The 24,497-nt window shown below is 45.9% G+C and overlaps 1 protein-coding gene across 4 annotated transcripts in view; it reads right to left on the bottom strand.

Annotated features, from left to right (window-relative positions):
• Positions 1–24,497, bottom strand: part of LOC139240376 (phospholipase A2 inhibitor gamma subunit B-like) — a 54,052-nt gene that overhangs the window by 27,291 nt on the left and 2,264 nt on the right. For all 4 annotated transcript variants that reach the window (XR_011588712.1, XR_011588713.1, XR_011588711.1 and 1 more), the window contains exons 2-5: positions 10,259–10,430; positions 9,657–9,778; positions 8,860–8,973; positions 8,345–8,482 (exon numbers count right to left, since the gene is read on the bottom strand). Coding sequence is in view for 1 of the 4 variants with exons in the window: in XM_070868854.1 (XP_070724955.1) it covers positions 8,345–8,482; positions 8,860–8,973; positions 9,657–9,729 (325 nt within the window). In the remaining 3 variants the exon portion in view is untranslated. The remainder of the gene's footprint in view (positions 1–8,344; positions 8,483–8,859; positions 8,974–9,656; positions 9,779–10,258; positions 10,431–24,497) is intronic.

The following is a 24,497-nucleotide window of genomic DNA, read 5'->3' as shown; positions in this document are numbered from 1 at the left end:
CCATCAGGCCCTGGGGATTTATCGGCCTTCAATCCCATTAATTTCCCCAACACAATTTCCCGACTGATAAGGATTTCCCTCAGTTCCTCCTCCTTACGAGACCCTCTGACCCCTCTTATATCCGGAAGGTTGTTAGTGTCCTCCTTAGTGAATACCGAACCAAAGTACTTGTTCAATTGGTCCGCCATTTCTTTGTTCCCCGTTATGACTTCCCCTGATTCTGACTGCTGGGGACCTACGTTTGTCTTTACTAACCTTTTTCTCTTTATATATCTATAGAAACTTTTGCAATCCATCTTAATGTTCCCTGCAAGCTTCTTCTCATACTCCATTTTCCCTGCCCTAATCAAACCCTTTGTCCTCCTCTGCTGAGTTCTAAATTTCTCCCAGTCTCCGGGTTCACTGCTATTTCTGGCCAATTTGTATGCCACTTCCTTGGCTTTAATACTATCCCTGATTTCCCTTGATAGCCACGGTTGATCTACCTTCCCTTTTTTATTTTTACGACAGACAGGAATGTACAATTGTTGTAGTTCATCCATGTGGTCTCTAAATGTCTGCCATTGCCCATCCACAGTCAACCCCTTAAGTATAATTCGCCAATCAATCCTAGCTAATTCACGCCTCATACCTTCAAAGTTACCCTTCTTTAAGTTCTGGACCATGGTCTCTGAATTAACTGTTTCATTCTCCATCCTAATGTAGAATTCCACCATATTATGGTCACTCTTCCCCAAGGGGCCTCGCACAACGAGATTGCTAATTAATCCTCTCTCATTACACAACACCCAGTCTAAGATGGCCTCCCCGCTAGTTGGTCCCTCGACATATTGGTCTAGAAAACCATCCCTTATGCACTCCAGGAAATCCTCCTCCACCGTATTGCTTCAAGTTTGGTTAGTCCAATCTATGTGCATATTAAAGTCACCCATTATAACTGCTGCACCCTTATTGCATGCACCCCTAATTTCCTGTTTGATGCCCTCCCCAACATTACTACTACTGTTTGGAGGTCTGTACACAACTCCCACTAACGTTTTTTGCCCTTTGGTGTTCTGCAGTTCTACCCATATAGATTCCACATCATCCAAGCTAATGTCTTTCCTAACTATTGCATTAATCTGCTCTTTAACCAGCAATGCTACCCCACCTCCTTTTCCTTTTATTCTATCCTTCCTGAATGTTGAATACCCCTGGATGTTGAGTTCCCAGCCCTGATCATCCTGGAGCCACGTCTCTGTAATCCCAATCACATCATATTTGTTAACATCTATTTGCACAGTTAATTCATCCACTTTATTGCGGATACTCCTTGCATTAAGACACAAAGCCTTCAGGCTTGTTTTATTAACACCCTTTTTCCTTTTAAAATTTTGCTGTAACGATAACGGCCGACTCCAACCGGTGGCTTACGCCTCCAGGTCGTTCTCCCAGGCAGAGCGTGGATACGGCATGGTCGAGAAGGAGGCACTCGCGTGTGTTTACGGTTTGAAAAAGATGCACCAGTACCTTTTCGGTCGACGGTTCGAGCTAGAGATGGACCACAAGCTGTTAACATCCCAGTTTTCCGACAGCAAGGCTGTCAACGCTACTGCGTCAGCTCGCATACAGCGATGGGCCTTCACGCTGGCTGCGTATGACTACACCGGCACCGGCCAGGCACCGAAAATTGCGCTGATGCGCTCAGCAGGCTCCCACTGGCCACCATCGAGGGAGCGTCGGAGCAAAGCGCCGAGATGGTCATGGCCGTTGAGGCTTTTGACACCGCGGGCTCCCCCATCAAAGCCCGACAGATCAAACTCTGGACCAACAGGGACCCCCTCCTATGCATGATAATGAAATGTGTCCTGACTGGGGACTGGGTGCCCGCACACAGGGCGTGCCCCGAGGAGGTCAGGCCGTTTCAGAGACGGATGGATCAACTCTCCGTCCAAGCCGACTGCCTACTATGGGGCAGCCGGGTAGTCATGCCCCAGAAAGGAAGGGAAGCATTCATCAGAGAACTCCACAGCGAGCACCCAGGCATCGTGTTAATGAAGGCCATTGCCTGGTCACATGTATGGTGGCCGCGGATTGACTCAGACCTGGAACACTAGGTTCGCAGGTGCACAATATGTGCCCAGCTGGGCAACGCCCCCAGGGAGGCCCCACTCAGCCCGTGGCCCTGGCCCACCAGGCCATGGTTACGTATTCATGTGGACTATGCGGGCCCGTTCATGGGGAAAATGATCAGTGTCGATGCATACTCGAAGTGGATCGAGTGCATCATATTGAACTCGTGCACGACATCCATCACTGTGGAGAGTCTGTGTACGGTTTTCGCGATCGACGGCTTGCTGGACATCCTGGTCAGCGATAATGGCCCGTGTTTTACCAGCCATGAATTCCAGGAGTTTATGTCGGGCAATGGGATCAAGCACGTCCGGACAGCGCCGTTCAAGCCGGCCTCCAATGGCCAGGCAGAACGGGCGATCCAAGTCATAAAGCAGGGCTTGCTACGCATCCAAGGACCCTCCCTTCAGTACCGCCTATCGCGCCTCCTGCTGGCCTACAGGTCCCACCCGCACTTGCTCACGGGAGTCCTACCAGCGGAACCCCTCATGAAACGCACGCTCAAGACGCGGCTGTCCCTCATTCACCCAGCTCTGGCAGACATTGTTGAGGGCAAGCGCCAGTCCCAAACCGAGCTCCGTGATCGAGGCTCAAGGGGGAGGTGTATAGAAATAGATTCCTAACCATGCTTTGGGACCCAAATGGCTTGAGGGCACCGTAATTGGCAAAGAAGGAAACAGGATCATGGCGGTCAGAATAAACAATGGGCAGATATGCCGCAAACACTTGGACCAAGTAAAGACAAGGTTCAGTGCAGACACGGAGGAACCAGAAGAAGAGCATGATGAGATAGCACCCACACCACTGCCAGCGTACGAGCAACAAAGACAGCCCTCAGCATGCACAGTCCCTGCGGCCAGCACGGAAAGGCCGGAATCACCTCAAGTGACAGAGATGCGTGCTGAGGCTCAGCCACCAGAGCCACAACTGCGGCGACCGACCACCCGATAGACTTAACCTCTGAAACTAAAAGATCTAAGGGGGGGAGGTGATGTCAGTATTTCACCATCTTGCAATGACTATAAGTATGTAACTGTAACTCATGCATACTGTACCTGTACCCTTGTAATGCACACCCTGACCACAGAGAGTGAGCTCCTCACCTGGGCTTCCAGGTATAAAAGGGGAGGTCCCACCCAGGATCAACACTCTTCAGGAAATAAAGTGAAGGTCACAGAGTGATATATCCATGCCTCGTGTGAATTTGTAACAAGGTGCAGAGACACTACACTCTGTATCTAACACATGCTGTACCTGCTCTGGGGCTATGTGATGTGACAGTGTAAGAACTTAAGAACATGAGAAATAGGAACAGGAGTAGACCATTCGGCCCCTCGAGCCTGCTCCGCTATTCAATAAGATCATGGGTGATCTGATCATGGACTCAGCTCCACTTCTCTGCCCGCTCCCCATAACCCTTCACTCCTTTATCGTTCATAAATCGCCATCTTAAATATATTCAATGACCCAGCCTCCACAGCTCTCTGAGGCAGCGAATTCCACAGATTTACAACCCTCTGAGAAAAGAAATTTCTCCTCATCTCAGTTTTAAATGGGCGTCCCCTTAATCTAAGACTATGTCCCCTGGTTTTAGTTTCCCCTGTGTGGAAATATCCTCGCTGCATCCACCTTGCTGAGCCCACTCATTATCTTCTAAGTTTCAATAAGATCACCTCTCATTCTTCTGAACTCCAATGTATATAGGCCCAACCTACTCAATCTTTCCTCATAAGTCAAACCCCTCATCTCCGGAATCAACCTGATGAACCTTCTCTGATCAGCTTCCAATGCAAATATATCCTTCCTTAAATACGGAAACCAAAACTGCACGCAGTACTCCAGGTGTGGCCTCACCAATACCCTGTACAGTTGTAGCAGGACTTCTCTGCTTTTATACTCTATCCCCCTTGCAATAAAGGCCAACATTCCATTTGCCTTCCTGATCACTTGCTGTACCTGCATGCTAACTTTTTGTGTTTCATGCACAAGTACCCCCAGGTCCCTCTGTGTTGCAGCACTTTGCAACTTTCTCCATTTAAATTATAATTTGATTTTCTATTCTTTCTGTCAAAGTGGATAACCTCACATTTTCCCACATTATACTCCATCTGCCAAATTTTTTCCCACTCACTTCACTTGTCTATACCCCTCTTCAGTTTTTTGTGTCCTCCTCACAATCTGCTTTCCCACCTATCTTTGTATCTTCAGCAAACTTGGCTACATTACTCTCGGTCTCTTCATCCAAGTCATTAATATAGACTGTAAATAGTTGAGGACCCAGCACCGATCCCTGCGGCACCCCACTAGTCACTGTTTGCCAACCGGAAAATGACCCATTTATCCCGACTTTCTGTTTTCTGTTAGTTAGCTAATCCTCTATCCATGCGAATATATTACCAACTCCGTGAGCTTTTATCTTGTGCAGTAACCTCTTATGTGGCACTTTATCGAATGCCTCTGGAAATACAAATACACCACATCCACTGACTCTCCCTTATCCACCCTGCTCGTTACATCCTCAAAGAACTCCAACAAATTTGTCAAACATGATTTCCCTTTCATAAAAACATGCTGACTCTGCTTGATTGAATTATGCTTTTCCAAATATCTCGCTACTGCTTCCTTAATATTGGACTCCAGCATTTTCCCACTTAAGGAAGTAGCCATAGAAATAGTGGATGCATTGGTGATCATTTTCCAACAGTCTATCGACTCTGGATCAGTTCCTATGGACTGGAGGGTAGCTAATATAACACCACTTTTTTAAAAAGGAGGGAGAGAGAAAATGGGTAATTATAGACCGGTCAGCCTGACATCAGTAGTGGGGAAAATGTTGGAATCAATTATTAAAGATGAAATAGCAGCGCATTTGGAAAGCAGTGATAAGATTGGTCCAAGTCAACATCGATTTATGAAAGGGGAATCATGCTTGACAAATCTTCTGGAATTTTTTGAGGATGTAACTAATAGAGTGGACAAGGGAGAACCAGTACATGTGGTGAATTTGGACTTTCGAAAGGCTTTTGACAAGGTTCCACACAAGAGATTGGTGTGCAAAATCAAAGCACATTGGGGGTAATGTACTGACATGGATAGAGAACTGGTTGGCAGACAGGAAGCAGAGTCGGGATAAACAGATCTGTTTCAGAATGGCAGGTAGTGACTAGTGGAGTGCCACAGGGCTCAGTGCTGGGACCCCAGCTCTTTACAATATATATTAATGATTTAGATGAAGGAATTGAGTGTAATATACATAGATGACCTGGAAGAGGGGACAGAGTGTAGTGTAACAAAATTTGCAGATGACACAAAGATTAGTGGGAAAGCGGGTTGTGTTGAGGACACAGAGAGGCTGCAAAGAGATTTAGATAGGTTAAGCGAATGGGCTAAGGTTTGGCAGATGGAATACAATGTCGGAAAGTGTGAGGTCATCCACCTTGGTAAAAAAAACAGTAAAAGGGAATATTATTTGAATGGGGAGAAATTACAACATGCTGCAGTGCAGAGGGACCTGGGGGTCCTTGTGCATGAATCCCAAAAAGTTAGTTTGCACGTGCAGCAGGTAATCAGGAAGGCGAATGGAATGTTGGCCTTCATTGCGAGAGGGATGGAGTACAAAAGCAGGGAGGTCCTGCTGCAACTAGGTATTGGTGAGGCCGCACCTGGAGTACTGCGTGCAGTTTTGGTCACCTTACTTAAGGAAGGATATACTAGCTTTGGAGGGGGTACAGAAACGATTCACTAGGCTGATTCCAGAGATGAGGGGGTTACCTTATGATGATAGGTTGAGTAGACTGGGTCTTTACTCGTTGGAGTTCAGAAGGATGAGGGGTGATCTTACAGAAACATTTAAAATAATGAAAGGGATAGACAAGATAGAGGCAGAGAGGTTGTTTCCACTGGTCGGGGAGACTAGAACTAGGGGGCACAGCCTCAAAATACGGGGGAGCCAATTTAAAACCGAGTTGAGAAGGGATTTCTTCTCCCAGAGGGTTATGAATCTGTGGAATTCTCTGCCCAGGGAAGCAGTTGAGGCTAGCTCATTGAATATATTCAAATCACAGATCGATAGATTTTTAACCAATAAGGGAATTAAGGGTTACGGGGAGCAGGCGGGTAAGTGGAGCAGAGTCCACGGCCAGATCAGCCATGATCTTGTTGAATGGCGGAGCAGGCTCGAGGGGCTAGATGGCCTACTCCTGTTCCTAATTCTTATGTTCTTATAAGTTTGCAGATGACACTAAACTGGGTGGCAGTGTGAGCTGTGAGGAGGATGCTAAGAGGCTGCAGGGTGACTTGGACAGGTTAGGTGAGTGGGCAAATGCAAGGCAGATGCAGTATAATGTGGATAAATGTAAGGTTATCCACTTTGGGGGCAAAATCATGAAGGCAGAATATTATCTGAATGGCGGTAGATTAGGAAAAGGGGAGGTGCAACGAGACCTGGGTGTCATGGTTCATCGGTCATTGAAAGTTGGCATGCAGGTACAGCAGGCGGTGAAGAAGGTAAATGGTATGTTGGCCTTCATAGCGAGGGGATTTGAGTATAGGAGCAGGGAGGTCTTACTGCAGTTGTACAGGGCCTTGGTGAGGCCTCACCTGGAATATTGTGTTCAGTTTTGGTCTCCTCATCTGAGGAAGGACGTTCTTGCTATTGAGGGAGTGCAGCAAAGGTTCACCAGACTGACTTCAGGGATGGCTGGACTGACATATGAGGAGAGACAGGATCAACTGGGCCTTTATTCACTGGTGTTTAGAAGGATGAGAGGGGATCTCATAGAAACGTATAAGATTCTGACGGGATTGGACAGGTTAGATGTGGGTAGAATGTTCCTGATGTTGGGGAAGTCCAGAACCAGGGGACATAGTCTTAGGATAAGGGGTAAGCCATTTAGGACTGAGATGAGGAGAAACTTCTTCACTCAGAGAGTTGTTAACCTGTGGAATTCCCTACTGCAGAGAGTTGTTGATGCCAGTTCATTGGATATATTCAAGAGGGAGTTAGATATGGCCCTTACGGCTAAAGGGATCAAAGGGTAAGGAGAGAAAGCAGGAAAGGGGTACTGAGGGAATGATCAGCCATGATCTTATCGAATGGTGGTGCAGGCTCGAAGGACCGAATGGCCTACTCCTGCACCTATTTTCTATGTTTCTATGACAGATGTTAGGCTAACTGGTCTAGTTTCCTGCCTTTAGTCTGCCTCATTTTTTAAATTGGGGCATTACATTTGTGGTTTTCCAATCGAGGAAACGTTACTCGGTATCTAACCCAGGGTATAGTTGGCCTAGGAATGTTTGATGGAACAGTGTTGAGTGAGCTTTACTCTGTATCTAACCTTGTTATAGCTGCCTTGAGAGTGTTTAATGGAACAGTGTAGAGGGAGCTTTACTCTGTATCTAACCCCGTGCTGTACCTGCCCTGGGAGTGTTTAATGGGACAGTGGAGAGTGAGCTTTACTCTGTATCTAACCCCGTGCTGTACCTGCCCTTGGAGTATTTGATGGGACAGTGTAGAGGGAGGTTTACTCTGTATCTAACCCCCTGTACCTGCCCTGGGAGTGTTTGATGGGACAGTGTAGAGTGAGCTTTACTCTGTATCTAACCCCGTGCTGTACCTGCCCTGGGAGTGTTTGATGGGACAGTGTAGAGGGAGCTTTACTCTGTATCTAACCCCGTGCTGTACCTGCCCTGGGAGTGTTTGATGGGACAGTGTAGAGGGAGCTTTACTCTGTATCTAACCCCCTGTACCTGCCCTGGGAGTGTTTGATGGGACAGTGTAGAGGGAGCTTTACTCTGTATCTAACCCCGTGCTGTACCTGTCCTGGGAGTGTTTGATGGGACAGTGTAGAGGGAGCTTTACTCTATATCTAACCCCCTGTACCTGCCCTGGGAGTGTTTGATGGGACAGTGTAGAGTGAGCTTTACTCTGTATCTAACCCCGTGCTGTACCTGCCCTGGGAGTGTTTGATGGGACAGTGTAGAGGGAGCTTTACTCTGTATCTAACCCCGTGCTGTACCTGCCCCGGGCGTGTTTTATGTGATAGTGTTGCGAGAGCATTGTTTGGGTCATTGTCAGGCTTTTTGATGTGGAAGCAAATTATCCTCGATACGAGGGACTGCCTAAGAGTAAGAGAATCAATTTTGCTCAGTTGCATTATAATTGAATGGGACAGACTCGTTATCAAACTAATCAATCGGATTTGAATTGGATTATCAGGCTCTGTAACCTTACCTGCAGTCATGTACTTATTGCAGAGATCAGATGTACAACATCTGCTGGTCTGGGAGATGGACACAACTCCACTGCTGAACGATAGGGGCTCAGAGCACGACCCACAGGATTTACTAACCAGAAGTCTGGTCGTATTGTCTGAAAACAAGCACAGGTCGGAGCTGGGATTTCACACACTCTGCTCATTATAGTAGGAAGATAGGGAAGAAAGAAAAAGAGAGACGGAAAGAAAGGGAGAGAGAAAGAAAGATAGGTAGAGCGAAAGAAAGAGACGAAAAAGAGAAAGATAGAGATAGAAAGAGAGAAAGAAAGAGAAAAAATAGAAAGAACGAAAGATAGAAGAAAGACAAAAAGAGTGAAAGAAAGAAAAAGAGAGAGAAGCAAAGGGAGAAAGATAGAAATATAGAGTGAAAGAAAGAGAACAAGATTGCGAATGAAAGACAGAAAGATAGCAAGAAACAAAGAAAGAGAGAAAGCACAACAGAAAATGTTGGAGAAAAAAGAGGAACACTTACCATAAGTTTCTCTGGCTGTCAGGCTGAGGCAGGTGTCGGATCGGCAGGTGTCTTCTGCGGGCGAACAGTCGCCGGTGGTCGATTCACAAATGAAACAGGTCAGAGGTCCCATTGCTGGGAGAAATACAATGAACCACGTTGAGTCACGTTAAGAATTCTCAGCTGAGGTCAGCAACATAAGCCTCTCGGTGCAGCCTCCCGCCCCAGGATCACGGGCCACATGTGGAGAACCCAAGACTTTTGGGCTGACTCTCCTATCCCTGCTCCCATGTGGGCTAGGCTCATACCACACAGGAGGCCAATCGCACAGCGAGCCACATGAGGGAGGAAGGTATAGAAGGAAATGGTGATAGGGTGAAGTGAAGTTGGGCGGGAGGAGGCTCGTGTGGAGCATAAATAGTGCCAGGGGCCAGTCAGGCCGAGTGGCCTGTATCTGTGCTGTAAAACTCTGTGTTAAGCACGAGAGAAAGACCTGCATTTCTATAGCGCCTTTCACCACCTCAGGATATCCCAAAGCGCCTCACAGCCAATGGACTACTTTTGAAGTGTGGTCACTGTTGAAATGTAGGAGGCAGCCATATTGCGCATAGCAAGCTCCCACTAACAACAAGGTGATAACGACCGGATAATCTGTTTTTAGTGATGTTCCTTTGAGGCATAAATATTGGCCCAGGACTTCAGGGGAGAATGCCCCCGCTCTTCTGTAATGTTGTGTAATGTTACAGGAGATCAGCCGGTGTCTAATTAACTTTCCCGATTGGCGATATAAAAGGTTTGTGAACAACAGATAATCGTACCTTCAGCAAACACCATGCAGAAAGTGAAGATTGTGAAGATTGCGAAGAACGTTTCCTCCTTTCCCCACGACATAATCCTCGGCGATGAGGCAACTTCTCACTGTGTGCTCTGAGACACTTCCCTGTGGACACAAACACCACCCAAAGTTACCTGGAACATCATGAATCATCGCACTTCCGCTGTGCGTTCCCTGAACTCGGGAGTGTGAGCGCTGTGTGTTCCCGGAACTCGAGAGTGTGAGCGCTGTGTGTTCTCTGAACTCGGGAGTGTGAGCGCTGTGTGTTCTCTGAACTCGGGAGTGTGAGCGCTGTGCGTTCTCTGAACTCGGGAGTGTGAGCACAGTGTGTTCTCTGAACTCGGGAGTGTGAGCACTGCGTGTTCTCTGAACTCGGGAGTGTGAGCGCTGTGTGTTCTCTGAACTCGGGAATGTGAGCGCTGTGTGTTCTCTGAACTCGGGAGTGTGAGCGCTGTGTGTTCTCTGAACCTTGCTCAGGAGACCGGGCCTTGGTTTAACACCCCCCTGAACAGGGAGACAAGGCCTCGGTTTAACATCCCACCGACCTAACGAGGATAATGACTTTCAGCCCAGCGCTAAACTCACAGTGTAATGCTGTCAAAGTGATGTTGGTCTCGGCGGCGAACCCCAATTTGGTGTCCAGAATCGGCGCTGGAGCTTCAAACAACCTTCGGAAGCTCGGCTGTGATTTCGCAAAGCACATGTGGCTTTCTTAAAAGGGCAATGCATTGTCGTTTTCTTAAAAGGGCTACGCCCTCTGAAATGATCAAAATAAAAATCACGTAAAAATAGGCAGATTTCAGCCCTGACGGCTCAACTGTCTTCTTCTTCAAAAAAATTTATGTTTAAAAGAATTCCCGACTGGCTTTCTTAAAGCTTCCGCACCTAGAAAAAATGGGAAAATGCTTCAGCACTATCACAAGTGGCTCAGCAAGCCAGGGAAGGGGCACTCAGGGTCTCGCACTCAGCACTCCAGCTTTGTGCAGGGGATCAGCACTGCAAGACTGGCCCTCTACCCACAGGAGCCAGGAGGCCCTCCAGAAAGGAGGATGTGGGACCACTCCATTGCGTGGAGCATGGCAGATCAACGCCATGACATGAGAGAGAAAGAGAGAGAGAGAGAGAGAGAGGCAGAAGAAAGCTAAAGGAAGGAAGATAGAAAGAAAGAATAAAATAAGAATTTATGTCCCTGATACGGGCCTCCTCCAGTTCCTCTAACAGGCTTGAGGGACTCTACGGCCTACAACAATTCCTCCAACAGGTTTGAAGGGCTGAACAGCCTCCTCTTGTTTCTATATACATTAATGATTTAGACGAAGGAATTGAATGGAATATCTCCAAGTTTGCAGATGACACTAAGCTGGGTGGCAGTGCGAGCTTCGAGGAGGATACTAAGAGGCTGCAGAGTGACTTGGACAGGTTAGGTGAATGGGCAAATGCATGGCAGATGCAGTATAATGTAGATAAATGTGAGGTTATCCACTTTGGTGGCAAAAACAGGAAGACAGATTATTATCTGAATGATGACAGATTCGTAAAAGGGGAGGTGCAACGAGACTTGGGTGATATGGTACATCAGTCATTGAAGGTAGGCATGCAGGTACAGCAGGCAGTAAAGAAAGCAAATGGCATGTTGGCCTTCATAGCGAGGGGATTTGAGTATAGGAGCAGGGAGGTCTTGCTGCAGTTGTACAGGGCCTTGGTGAGACCACACCTTGAGTATTGTGTGCAGTTTTGGTCTCCTAATCTGAGGAAGGACGTGCTTGCTATTGAGGGAGTGCAGCGAAGGTTCACCAGACTGATTCCCAGGATGGCAGGACTGACATATGAAGAAAGACTGGATCGACTAGGCTTATACTCACTGGAAATTAGAAGAATGAGAGGAGATCTCATAGAAATATATAAAATTCTGACAGGATTGGACAGGTTAGATGCAGGAAGAATGTTCCCGATGTTGGGGAAGTCCAGAACCAGGGGTCACAGTCTAAGGATAAGAGGTAAGCCATTTAGGACCGAGATGAGGAGAAACTTTTTCACCCAGAGAATTGTGAACCTGTGGAATTCTCTACCACAGAAAGCTGTTGAGTCCAGTTCGTTGGATATATTCAAAAGGGAGTTAGATGTGGCCCTTATGGCTAAAGGGATCAAGGGGTATGGAGAGAAAGCAGGAATGGGGTACTGAAGTTGCATGATCAGCCATGATCATATTGAATGGCGGTGCAGGCTCGAAGGGCCGAATGGCCTGCTCCTGCACCTATTTTCTATGTTTCTATGTTTCTATATTTCTATGCAATAGCATTGAGGGGCTAAATGGCCTCCTTTTAGAACATAAGAAATAGGAGCAGGAGTAGGCCATTCGGCCCCTCAAGCCTACTCCGCCATTTAATAAGATCATGGCGGATTTTCTACCTCAACTCCTCTTCCCTTCACTATCCCCATATCCCTTCATTTCCTTAATATCCAGAAATCTATCGATCTCTGTTTTGAATATACTCAACGGCTTAGCCTCCATAGCCCTCTGGGATAGAGAATTCCAAAGATTCACCACCCTATTAACGAAGAACAGAGAATAGAGAGTCATGATAAATGGTTCATTCTCTGGTTGGCAAGTAGTAAGTAGTGGGGTGCCGCAGGGATCAGTGCTGGGACCCCAACTATTTACAATCTACATTAACGACTTGAAAGAAGGGACTGAGTGTAACGTAGCCAAGTTTGCTGACGATACAAAGATGGGAGGAAAAGCAATGTGTGAGGAGGACACAAAGGAATCTTGGCCTTTATTGCAAAGGGGATGGAGTATCAAAGCAGGGAATTCTTGCTCCAGCTATATAAGGTATCGGTGAGGCCACATCTGGAGTACTGCGTGCAGTTTTGGTTTCCATATTTACGAAAGGATATACTTGCTTTAGAGGCAGTTCAGAGAAGGTTCACTCGGTTGATTCCAGGGATGAGGGGGTTGACTTATGAGGAAAGGTTGAGTAGGTTGGGCCTCTACTCATTGGAATTCAGAAGAATGAGAGGTGATCTTATCGAAACGAATAAGATTATGGGGGGGGGGGCTTGAGAAGGTGGATGCAGAGAGGATGTTTCCACTGATGGGGGAGACTAGAACTAGGGGGCATGATCTTAGAATAAGGGGCCGCCCATTTAAAACTGAGATGAGGAGAAATTTCTTCTCTCAGAGGGTTGTAAATCTGTGGAATTTGCTGCCTCAGTGAGCTGTGGAAGCTGAGACACTGAATAAATTTAAGACAGAAATAGACAGTTCCTTAAATGATAAGGGAATAAGGGGTTACGGGGAACGGGCGGGGAGGTGGAGCTGAGTCCATGATCAGATCAGCCATGATCTTATTGAATGGTGGAGCAGGCTCGAGGGGCCGTATGGCCTATTCCTGTTCCTATTTCCAATGGGCTAGAGTTTCCCTAACCTGTTTTTCTTGCGTCCTCGTCCGTGGTGCACCGGTTTTGTCTGCCTCCAAGCGCGTCAAAAAAAAAGACGTCACTATTTTGGCCGCTCCCCAGCCCCTCTCCGGTCGTGGCCCAATGGATTGGGGGCGGAGCCAGGTCCCGGTGCTGAAAACAGTGCCGGGACCTCTGCACATGCGCACTAGAGTCTGCGCGCATGTGCAGTTGCTCCTGGCTGGGCGAATCTGTGAGTATGCACTCTAGGCTGTGTGGGAAGGGCCCGAAGCAAGCCGTTCCTAGCCCTGGCCGAATGGGCTCCCTCATCGGCAGCCCACTGCGTTCCCTAAGGTAGGACTTCTATTTTTTATTTGTTACTTACGGATTGATTTTGGTGCTTTAGGTGCAGGGTTCCTTCTATTTTTTTATTTTATATATATTGATTGTTTATTACTTTGGTCTTGGTGCTTTAGGTGCAGGGGTTCTTCTATTTTATTTGTTAATTAATTGCTTATTACTTTTTGTGCTTTGTTTGGTGCTTGGTGGTACTTCAAATGTAGTTACTTGCGCCGATTCCTTAACTCCAGGTAAGGTTTTTCTGTGCGGACAGAGGTGGCAACATATTCTGGCCTAAGTTAGTTTGGAGCAACTATTTGCTGGCCAAATGCCTAAAACAGGGGTAAGTGAGAAAAAAAACTGAACTAAAAAAAAACCTAACTAACTCACTTACACTGGCGCATATTAAATGGCCAGAATTGCAACTAAAAAGATAGTACAGGAAAATCAAGTTGCTCCAAAAAAAAAGGAGCAACTCCTGGGGAAACTTGGGCCCATGTTCCTATGTTCCTAAGAAAGTGTTCCCTATCTCAGTTCTAAATGGCCGACTCCTTACACTGAGACTCCCCAGCTTGGGGAAACATCCTCCCTGCATCTGCCCTGTCAAGCCCTGTAAGTATCCTGTCTGTTTCAATGAGAACACCTCTCATTAATCTAAACTCTCGAGAATATCGGCCTAGCCTACTAAATCTCTCCTCATAGTACAAGCTATGAGTACAAGCTATTCCAGTCCCAGGAATCAGGCTGATGAACCTTCGTTGCACTCTCTCTATGGCAAGTATATTCTTCCTTAGGTAAAGAGACCAAAACTGTACACAATACTCCAGGTGCGGTCTCACCTATATAATTGCAGTAAGACATCTTTACTCTTACACTCAAATCCACTTGTAATAAAGGCCAACATACCATTTGCTTTCATAATTGCTTGCTGTATCTGCACGTTAACTTTCAGCGATTTGTGTACAAGGCCACCGAGGCACCTCTGAATGCCAACATTTCCCAATGTCTCACTGTTTAAAAATACTCAGCTTTTCTATTTTTCCTACCAAAGTGAATAACTTCACATTTCTCCACATTATATTCCATTTGCCATGTTCTTGCCCACTCATTTAGCCTGTCTATACCCCTGAACACTCAAGCAAAATACTGCGAATGCTGGAAATCTCAGCAGGACAGGCAGCATCTGTGAAGAGAAAAACAGACTTAACGTTTCAGGTCGATGACCCATCGTCAGAATTCTTTTTTTAGTGACCAGCTGCCATTGGAGAGAAAGAGAAAAAAGACATAAGCTCGAGGGGGAAAGGGAGCCAAAGATGGATAGAGGTTATGCTCTGAAATTGTTGAACTCGATGTTGATTCCAGAAGGCTGTAAAGTGACGAAACGAAAGATGAGATGCTGTACCTCGAGATTGCATTTAGCTTCATTGGAACAGTGCAGGAGTCTGAGGACAGAGATTTCAGAATGGGAGTGGAGTGGAGAATTAAAGTGACAGGTGACCGGAAGCTCAGGGTCACACTTAGGGACTGAACTGAGGCGTTCAGCAAAGCGGTCACCCAATCTGCGCTTGGTCTCCCCAATGTAGAGGAGAGCACATTGTGAGCAGAGAATACAGTATACTAAATTGAAAGAAGTACAAGTAAATTGCTGTTTCACCTGCAAGGAGTATTTGGGGCCCTGGATAGTGGGAAGGGAGGAGGTAAAAGGGCAGGTATTGCATTTCCTGCGCTCGTAGGGGAAGGTGCCGTTGGAAGGAGAAGCCTCTTTGCATACTCACAAGTTACATTCCCACCCAGCTTTGTATCATCAGCAAACTTGGATATATTACATTTGGTCTTGTCATACAAATCATTGATATAGATTGTGAGTAGCTGGGACCCAAGCACGATCCTTGCGGTTCCCCATTCGTTACAGCTTGCCAACGTGAAAATGACCCATTTATTCCTGTTTTCTGTCCGTTAACCAATTCTCAATCCATGCTAGTATATTACCCCTAATCTCATGAGCCCTAATTTTGTTTAATAATCTCTTGAGTGGCACCTTATCGAATGCCTTCTGAAAATTCAAATACATAAGGTTCCCCCTTATCTATTCTGCTAAAAACAACTTCAAAAACTCGACATATTTGTCAAACTTGATTTCCCTTTCATAAATCCCTGTTGATTCTGCCCAATCCTATTATTATTTTTTAAGTGCCCTGTTACCATGTCCTTAGTAATACTCCTCGTGTCAGGCTAACTAGTCTGTAGTTCTCTGTTTTCTCTCTCCCTCCTTTCATAAATAGTGGGGTTACATTTGTTACCTTCTAATTCGCGGGAACCGTTCTAGAATCTATGGCATTTTGGAAGACGACAACCAATGCATCTACTATCTCTACAGCCACCTCTTTGAAAACCCTAGGATGTAGACCATCAGGTCCAAGGGATTTATCGGTTTTCAGTCCCATTATTTCTCCAGTACTTTTTTTTACTAATACTAATTTCTTTCAGTTCCTCATTCTTGCGAGACCCCTGATTCTCCTCTATTTCCGGGAGGTTTTTTGCGTCTTCTTCCCTGAAGCCAGACACAAAGGGGGCAAAATTGCCCCATTTTTGCACCCCGTTAGCACCTCCTGCTATTCTTATGTAACAGGCCCAAGGGGCAGAACGGCCTCCTCTTGTTTCTATGTAACAAGATCGAGGGACTGAATGGGCTCCTCCTTTTCCTATATAACAGGCCCGATGGGCTAAATATCCTGCTCCTGTTCTTCTTGCAGACTTGAGGGGCTGAAAGCCCTCCTCCAGTTCCTCAAAAAGGCTCAAGGGGCTGAACATAAAAAATAGGAGCAGGCGAAGACCATTTGGCCCCTCGAGCCTGTACCGCCATTTAATAAGATCATGGCCGATCCGATCATGGACTCAGCTCCACTTCCAGCCCACTCCCCATAACCCTTTACTCTCTTGTCACTTAAAAACCTGTCTATCTCCACCTTAAATATATTCAGTGATCCAGCCTTTACAGCTCTCTGGGGCAGAGAAATCCACAGATTTACAACTCTCAGAGAGAAGAAACTATACCTCATCTCAGTTTTAAATGGGCGGCCCCTTATTCTGAGACTATGCCTCTAGTTTTAGTTTCCCCTATGAGAGGAAATATCCACTTTGCATTCACCTTGTTGAACCCTCTTATTATCTTATATGTTTCAATAAGAACACCTCTCATTCTTCTGTACTCCAATGAATATAGGCCCAACCTACTCAACCTATCTTCATAAGTCAACCCCTTCATCTCCAGAATCAACCGAGTGAACCTTCTCTGAACAGCCTCCAATGCAAGTATATCCTTCCTTAAATACGGAGACCAAAACTGTATGCAGTACTCCAGGTGTGGCCTCACCAATACCCTGTACAGTTGTAGCAGGACTTCTCTGCTTTTATACTCTATCCCCCTTGCAATAAAGGCCAACATTCCATTTGTCTTCCTGATTACTTGCTGTACCTGCATACTAACTTTTTGTGCTACATGCACAAGGACCCCCAGGTCTCTCTGCACTGCAGCACTTTGCCATTTTTCTCCATTTAAATAATATTTTGCTTTTCTATTATTTCTACCAAAGTGGATAACTTCACATTTTCCCACATTATACTCCATCTGCCAAGTTTTTGCCCACTCATAGACTCATGGTAATATCCCTTTGCAGATTGTTTGTGTCCTCCTCACAATTTGCTTTCCCACCCATCTTTGTATCATAAGAACATAAGAATTAGGAACAGGAGTAGGCTATCTGGCCCCTCGAGCCTGCTCCTCCATTCAAAAAGATCATGGCTGATCTGGCCGTGGACTCAGCTCCACTTACCCGCCCGCTCCCCGTAACCCTTAATTCCCTTATTGGTTAAAAATCTATCTATCTGTGATTTGAATACATTCAATGAGCTAGCCTCAACTGCTTCCTTGGGCAGAGAATTCCACAGATTCACAACCCTCTGGGAGAAGAAATTCCTTCTCAACTCGGTTTTAAATTGGCTCCCCCGTATTTTGAGGCTGTGCCCCCTAGTTCTAGTCTCCCTGACCAGTGGAAACAACCTCTCTGCCTCTATCTTGTCTATCCCTTTCATTATTTTAAATGTTTCTATAAGATCACCCCTCATCCTTCTGAACTCCAACGAGTAAAGACCCAGTCTACTCAATCTATCATCATAAGGTAACCCCCTCATCTCCGGAATCAGCCTAGTGAATCGTCTCTGTACCCCCTCCAAGGCTAGCATATCTTCCTTAATGTAAGGTGACCAAGACTGCACGCAGTACTCCAGGTGCAGCCTCGCCAATACCCTATACAGTTGCAGCAGGACCTCCCTGCTTTTGTACTCCATCCCTCTCGCAATGAAGGCCAACATTCCATTCGCCTTCCTGATTACCTGCTGCACCTGCAAACTTTTTGGGATTCATGCACAAGGACCCCCAGGTCCCTCTGCACCGCAGCATGTTGTAATTTCTCCCCATTCAAATAATATTCCCTTTTACTGTTTTTTTTTCCAAGGTGGATGACCTCACATTTTCCGACATTGTATTCCATCTGCCAAACCTTAGCCCATTCGCTTAACCTATCTAAATCTCTTTGCAGCCTCTCTGTGTCCTCTACACAATCCACTTTCCCACTAATCTTTGTGTCATCTGCAAATTTTGTTGCACTACACTCTGTCCCCTCTTCCAGGTCATCTATGTATATTGTAAACAGTTGTGGTCCCAGCACTGATCCCTGTGGCACACCACTAACCACCGATTTCCAACCCGAAAAGGACCCATTTATCCCGACTCTCTGCTTTCTGTTCGCCAGACAATTCTCTATCCATGCTAATACATTTCCTCTGACTCCGCGTACCTTTGTCTTCTGCAGTAACCTTTTGTGTGGCACCTTATCGAATGCCTTTTGGAAATCTAAATACACCACATCCATCAGTACACCTCTATCCACCATGCTCGTTATATCCTCAAAGAATTCCAGTAAATTAGTTAAACATGATTTCCCCTTCATGAATCCATGTTTTATTACACAATTCCTGTCTAGATGTCCCGCTATTTCTTCCTTAATGATAGCTTGAAGCATTTTCCCCACTACAGATGTTAAACTAACCAGCCTATAGTTACCTGCCTTTTGTCTGCCCCCTTTTTTAAACAGAGGCGTTACATTAGCTGCTTTCCAATCCGCTGGTACCTCCCCAGAGTCCAGAGAATTTTGGTAGATTATAACGAATGCATCTGCTATAACTTCCACCATCTCTTTTAATACCCTGGGATGCATTTCATCAGGACCAGGGGACTTGTCTACCTTGAGTCCCATTAGCCTGTCCAGCACTACCTCCCTAGTGATAGTGATTGTCTCAAGGTCCTCCCTTCCCACTTTCCCATGACCAGCAATTTTTGGCATGGTTTTTGTGTCTTCCACTGTGAAGACCGAAGCAAAATAATTGTTTAAGGTCTCAGCCATTTCCACATTTCAAATTATTAAATCCCCCTTCTCATCTTCTAAGGGACCAACATTTACTTTAGTCACTCTCTTCCGTTTTATATATCGGTAAAAGCTTTTAGTATCTGTTTTTATGTTTTGCGCAAGTTTATTTTCATAATCGATCTTTCCTTTCTTTATTGCTTTCTTAGTCATTCTTTGCTGTCGTTTAAAATTTTCCCAATCTTCTAGTTTCCCACTAACCTTGGCCACCTTATACGCATTGATTTTTAATTTGATACTCTCCTTTATTTCCTTGGTTATCCACGGCTGGTTATCCCTTCTCTTACTGCCCTTCTTTTTCACTGGAATATATTTATGTTGAGCACTATGAAAGAGCTCCTTAAAAGTCCTCCACTGTTCCTCAATTGTGCCACCGTTTAGTCTGTGTTCCCAGTCTACTTTAACTAACTCTGCCCTCATCCCACTGTAGTCCCCTTTGTTTAAGCATATACGCTCGCTTGAGACACTACTTCATCACTATTACAAATTCAACCATACTGTGATCACTCATTCCGAGAGGATCTTTTACTAGGAGATCGTTTATTATTCCTGTCTCATTACACAGGACCAGATCTAAGATAGCTTGCTCCCTTGTAAGTGCTGTAACATACTGTTCTAAGAAACAATCCCGTATGCATTCTATGAATTCCTCCTCCAGGCTACCCTTGTGATTTGATTTGACAATCGATATGTTGGTTAAAATCCCCCACGATTACTGCCGTTCCTTTTTCACATGCCTCTATTATTCCCTTGATTATTGTCCGCACCACCGTGAAGTTATTATTTGGGGGCCTATAAACTACGCCCACCAGTGACTTTTTCCCCTTACTATCTCTAATCTCCACCCACAATGATTCAACATTTAGCTCATTAGAGCCAATATCATCTCTCACAACTGCCCTGATATCATCCTTTATTAACAGAGCTACCCCACCTCCTTTCCCTTCTTGTCTATCCTTCCGAATTGTCAGATACCCCTGTATGTTTAATTCCCAGTCTTGGCCACCCTGCAACCATGTTTCTGTAATGGCCACCAAATCATACCCATTTGTAATGATTTATGCCGTCAACTCATTTACTTTATTTCGAATGCTGCGTGCGTTTAGGTAGAGTGTTTTAATACTAGTTTTTAAACCATGATTTTTAGTTTTGACCCCTCCTGCAGCCCCTTTATATTCATACATATTGTCCCTTCCTATCACCTTGTGGTTTACACTTACTCTAGTGCTACTCTGCTCTGTTGCCTCCTGCCTTTTACATTCTTTCTTGGGGTCCTGTTCATCTGCGCTCTCACCCGCTCTAACTAGCTCAGAGCCCTCTCCTGGGTTCCGAATACTCCTCGCATTGAGGCACCGAGCTTTCAGGCTTGCCTTTTTATTACACTTTGACCCTTTAGAATTTTGCTGTACATTGGCCCTTTTTGTTTTTTGCCTTGGGTTTCTCTGCCCTCCTCTTTTACTCATCTCCTTTCTGTCTTTTGTTTCTGTCTCCATTTTGTTTCTCTCTGTCTCCCTGCATTGGTTCCCATCCCCCTGCCATATTAGTTTAACTGCTCCCCAACAGCACTAGCAAACACTCCTCCTAGGACATTGGTTCCAGTCCTGCCCAGGTGCAGACCGTCCGGTTTGTACTGGTCCCACCTCCCCCAGAACCGGTTCCAATGCCCCAGGAATTTGAATCCCTCCCTGCTGCACCACTGCTCAAGCCACGTATTCATCTGCGCTATCCTGCGATTCCTACTCTGAGTAGCACGTGGCACTGGTAGCAATCCTGAGATTACTACTTTTGAGATCCTACTTTTTAATTTAGCTCCTAGCTCCTTAAATTCGTCTCGTAGGACCTCATTCCTTTTTTTACCTATGTCGTTGGTACCAATGTGCACCACGACAACTGGCTGTTCTCCCTCCCTTTTCAGAATGTCCTGCACCCGCTCCGAGACATCCTTGATCCTTGCACCAGGGAGGCAACATTCCATCCTGGAGTCTCGGTTGTGGCCGCAGAAACGCCTATATATTCCCCTTACAATTGAATCCCCTATCACTATCGCTCTCCCACTCTTTTTCCTGCCCTCCTGTGCAACAGAGCCAGCCATGGTGCCATGAACTTGGCTGCTGCTGCCCTCCCCTGATGAGTCATCCTCCTCAACAGTACTCAACGCAGTGTATCTGTTTTGCATGGGGATGACCGCAGGGGACCCCTGCACTACTTTCCTTGCACTGCTCTTCCTGCTGGTCTTCCATTCCCGAGCTGGCTGTGGATCCTTCACCTGCGGTAAGACCAACTCGCTACACGTGCTACTCACGTCATTCTCAGCATCGTGGATGCTCCAGAGTGAATCCACCCTCAGCTCCAAGTCCGCAAGGCGGTCCGTCAGGAGCTGGAGGTGGATACACTTCATGCACACATAGACGTCGGGGACACCGGAAGTGTCCCTGAGTTCCCACATGGTACAGGAGGAGCATATCACGTGACCGAGCTCTCCTGCCATGATTTAACCCTTAGATACGCTTAATTTGGCGACAACAATGTTAACAGGTTACTTACTGATATAAAAAAGAAAACTTGGCTACATTACACTCAGTCCCTTCATCCAAGTCATTAATCTAGATTGTAAATAATTGAGGACCCAGCACCGATCCCCACTAGTCACTGTTTGCCTACCGGCAAATGACCCATTTATCCTGACTCTCTGTTTTCTGCTAGTTGGCCAATCCTCTATCTATGGTAATATATTGCCCCCAACCCCATGAGCTTTTATCTTGTGCAGTAACCTTTTATGTGGCACCTTATCGAATGCCTTCTGGAAATCCAAGTACATTCACTGGTTCCCCCTCATCCACACTGCTCATTGCATCCTCAAAGAACTCCAACAAATTTGTCAAACATGTCTTCCCTTTCATAAAACTATGTTGACTCTGCTTGATTGAATCAAAAAAACATAGAAACAAAGAAAATAGGTACAGGACTAGGCCATTTGGCCCTTCGAGCCTGCACCACCATTCAATAAGATCATGGCTGATCATTGACCTTAGTACACCTTTCCTGCTTTCTCTTCATACCCCTTGATTCCTTTAGCCGTAAGGGCCATATCTAACTCCCTCTTGAAAAATCCAATGAACTGGCATCAACAACTCTCTGCGGTAGGGACTTCCAACGGTTAACAACTCACTGAGTGAAGAAATTTCTCCTCATCTCAGTCCTAAATGGCTTACCCCTTATCCTTAGACTTTGTCCCCTGGTTTTGGACTTCCCCAACATCAGGAACATTCTTCCTGCATCTAACCTGTCCAGTCCTGTCAGAATTTTATAAGTTTCTATGAGATCCCCTCTCATCCTTCTAAACTCCAGTGAATACAGGTCTAGTTAATCCAGTCTCTCCTCATATGTCAGTCCTGCCATCCCTGGAATTAGTCTCCTGAACCTTCGCTGCATTCCCTCAATAGCAAGAACATTCTTCCTCAGATTAGGAGACCAAAACTGAACACAATATTCCAAGTGAAGCCTCAGCAAGGCCCTGTACAACTGCAGTAAGGGGAATAGATAGACGATTCTGCAGCCACAATCGAGACTCCAAGATGGTATGTGCCTCCCTGATGCAAGGGTCAAGGATGTCTCGGAGCGGGTGATGGACATTCCGATAAGGGCAGGTGAACAGCCAGTTGTCACGGTGCATATAGGTACCAACGATATAGGTATAAAACGGGGTGAGGTCCTCTGAGCTGAATTTATGGAGCTACGAGCTAAATTAAAAAGTAGGACCTCAAAAGTAGTAATCTCAGGATTGCTACCAGTGCCACGTGCTAGTCAGAGTAGGAATCGCAGGATAGCTCAGATGAATACGTGGCTTGAGGAGTGGTGCACACGGGAGGGATTCAAATTCCTGGGACATTGGAACTGGTTCTGGGGGAGGTGGGACCAATACAAACCGGACGGTCTGCACCTGGGCAGGACCGGAATCAATGTCCTAGGGGGAGTGTTTGCTAGTGCTGTTGGGGAGGAGTTAAATTAATATGGCAGGGGATGGGAACCTATGCAGGGAGACAGGAGGAAGTAGAATGGGGGCAGAAGCAAAAGATAGAAAGAAGAAAAGTAAAACTGGAGGGCAGAGAAACCTAAGGCTAAAAGCAAAAAGGGCCACATTACACCAAAATTCTAAAGGAGCAAAGTGTGTTAGAAAGACAAGCTTGAAGGCTCTGTACCTCAATGCGAGGAGTATTCGGAATAAGGTGGACGAATTAACTGCGCAGATAGCAGTTAACGGTTATGCTGTAATTGGCATCACGGAGACATGGCTCCAGGGTGACCAAGGCTGGGGACTCAACATCCAGGGGTATTCAACATTTAGGAAGGATAGACAGAAAGGAAAAGGAGGCGGGGTGGCATTGCTGTTTAAAGAGGTAATTAATGCAACAGTAAGAAAGGACATTAGCTTGGATGATGTGGAATCAGTATGGGTGGAGTTACAGAATACCAAGGGGCAGAAAACGCTAGTGGGAGTTGTGTACAGACCATCAAACAGTGGTAGTAAGGTTGGGGACAGCATCAAACAAGAAATTAGGGATATGTGCAATAAATGTACAGCAGTTATCATGGGTGACTTTAGTCTACATATTTATTGGGCTAACCAAACTGGTAGCAATGCGGTGGAGGAGGATTTCCTGGAGTGTATTAGGGATGGTTTTCGAGACAAATATGTCGAGGAACCAACAGGGAGCTGGCCATCCTAGACTGGGTGATGTGTAATGAGAAAGGACTAATTAGCAATCTTGTTGGGCGGGGCCCCTTGGGGAAGAGTGACCATAACATGGTAGAATTCTTTATTAAGATGGACAGTGACACAATTAATTCAGAAACTTGGGTCCTGAACTTAAGGAAAGGTAACTTCGATGGTTTGATGCATGAATTGGCTAGAATAGACTGGCAGAGGATACTTAAAGGGTTGACGGTGGATAGGCAATGGCAAACACTTAAAGATCACATGGATGAACTTCAGCAATTGTACATTCCTGTCTGGAGTAAAAATAAAACGGGGAAGATGGCTCAACCGTGGCTAACAAGGGAAATTAAGGATAGTGTTAAAGCCAAGGAAGAGGCATATAAATTGGCCAGAAAAAGCAACAAACCCGAGGACTGGGAGAGATTTAGAATTTAGCAGATGTCCTGCTACTGCTTTCTTAATAATGGACTCCAGCATTTTCCCAACGGCAAATGTTAGGCTAACTGATTTATAGTTTCCTGCTTTCTATCTATATCCTTTTTTAAATAGGGGTGTTACATTTGCGGTTTTCCAATCCGCTGGACCTCCCCAGAATCGAAGGAATTTTGGTACATTATAACAAATGCATCCACTATCTCTGCAGCCACTTCTTTTAAGATGCTAGGATGCAAGCCATCAGGTCCAGGGGACTTGTCCGCCTTTAGTCCCATTTTTTTACTGTTCCTCTAAAGGGATTGAGGAGATGAATAGCCTCTTCTTGTTCCTATGCAACAGGTTGGAGGGGCTGAATGGTCTCCTATTCCTCTAACAGGCTTGAGGGGCTGAATGGCCTCCTCTTTCTATGTAACAGGTTTGAGTGGTTGAATGGGCCCCCAGCTGTGTAACA

This window comes from Pristiophorus japonicus, chromosome 31 (assembly GCF_044704955.1).
Source record: "Pristiophorus japonicus isolate sPriJap1 chromosome 31, sPriJap1.hap1, whole genome shotgun sequence".
Classification (NCBI taxonomy): domain Eukaryota; kingdom Metazoa; phylum Chordata; class Chondrichthyes; family Pristiophoridae; genus Pristiophorus; species Pristiophorus japonicus.
The sequence above is the reverse complement of the archived record's forward strand: the minus strand, read 5'-3'. Positions and strand labels throughout refer to the sequence as shown.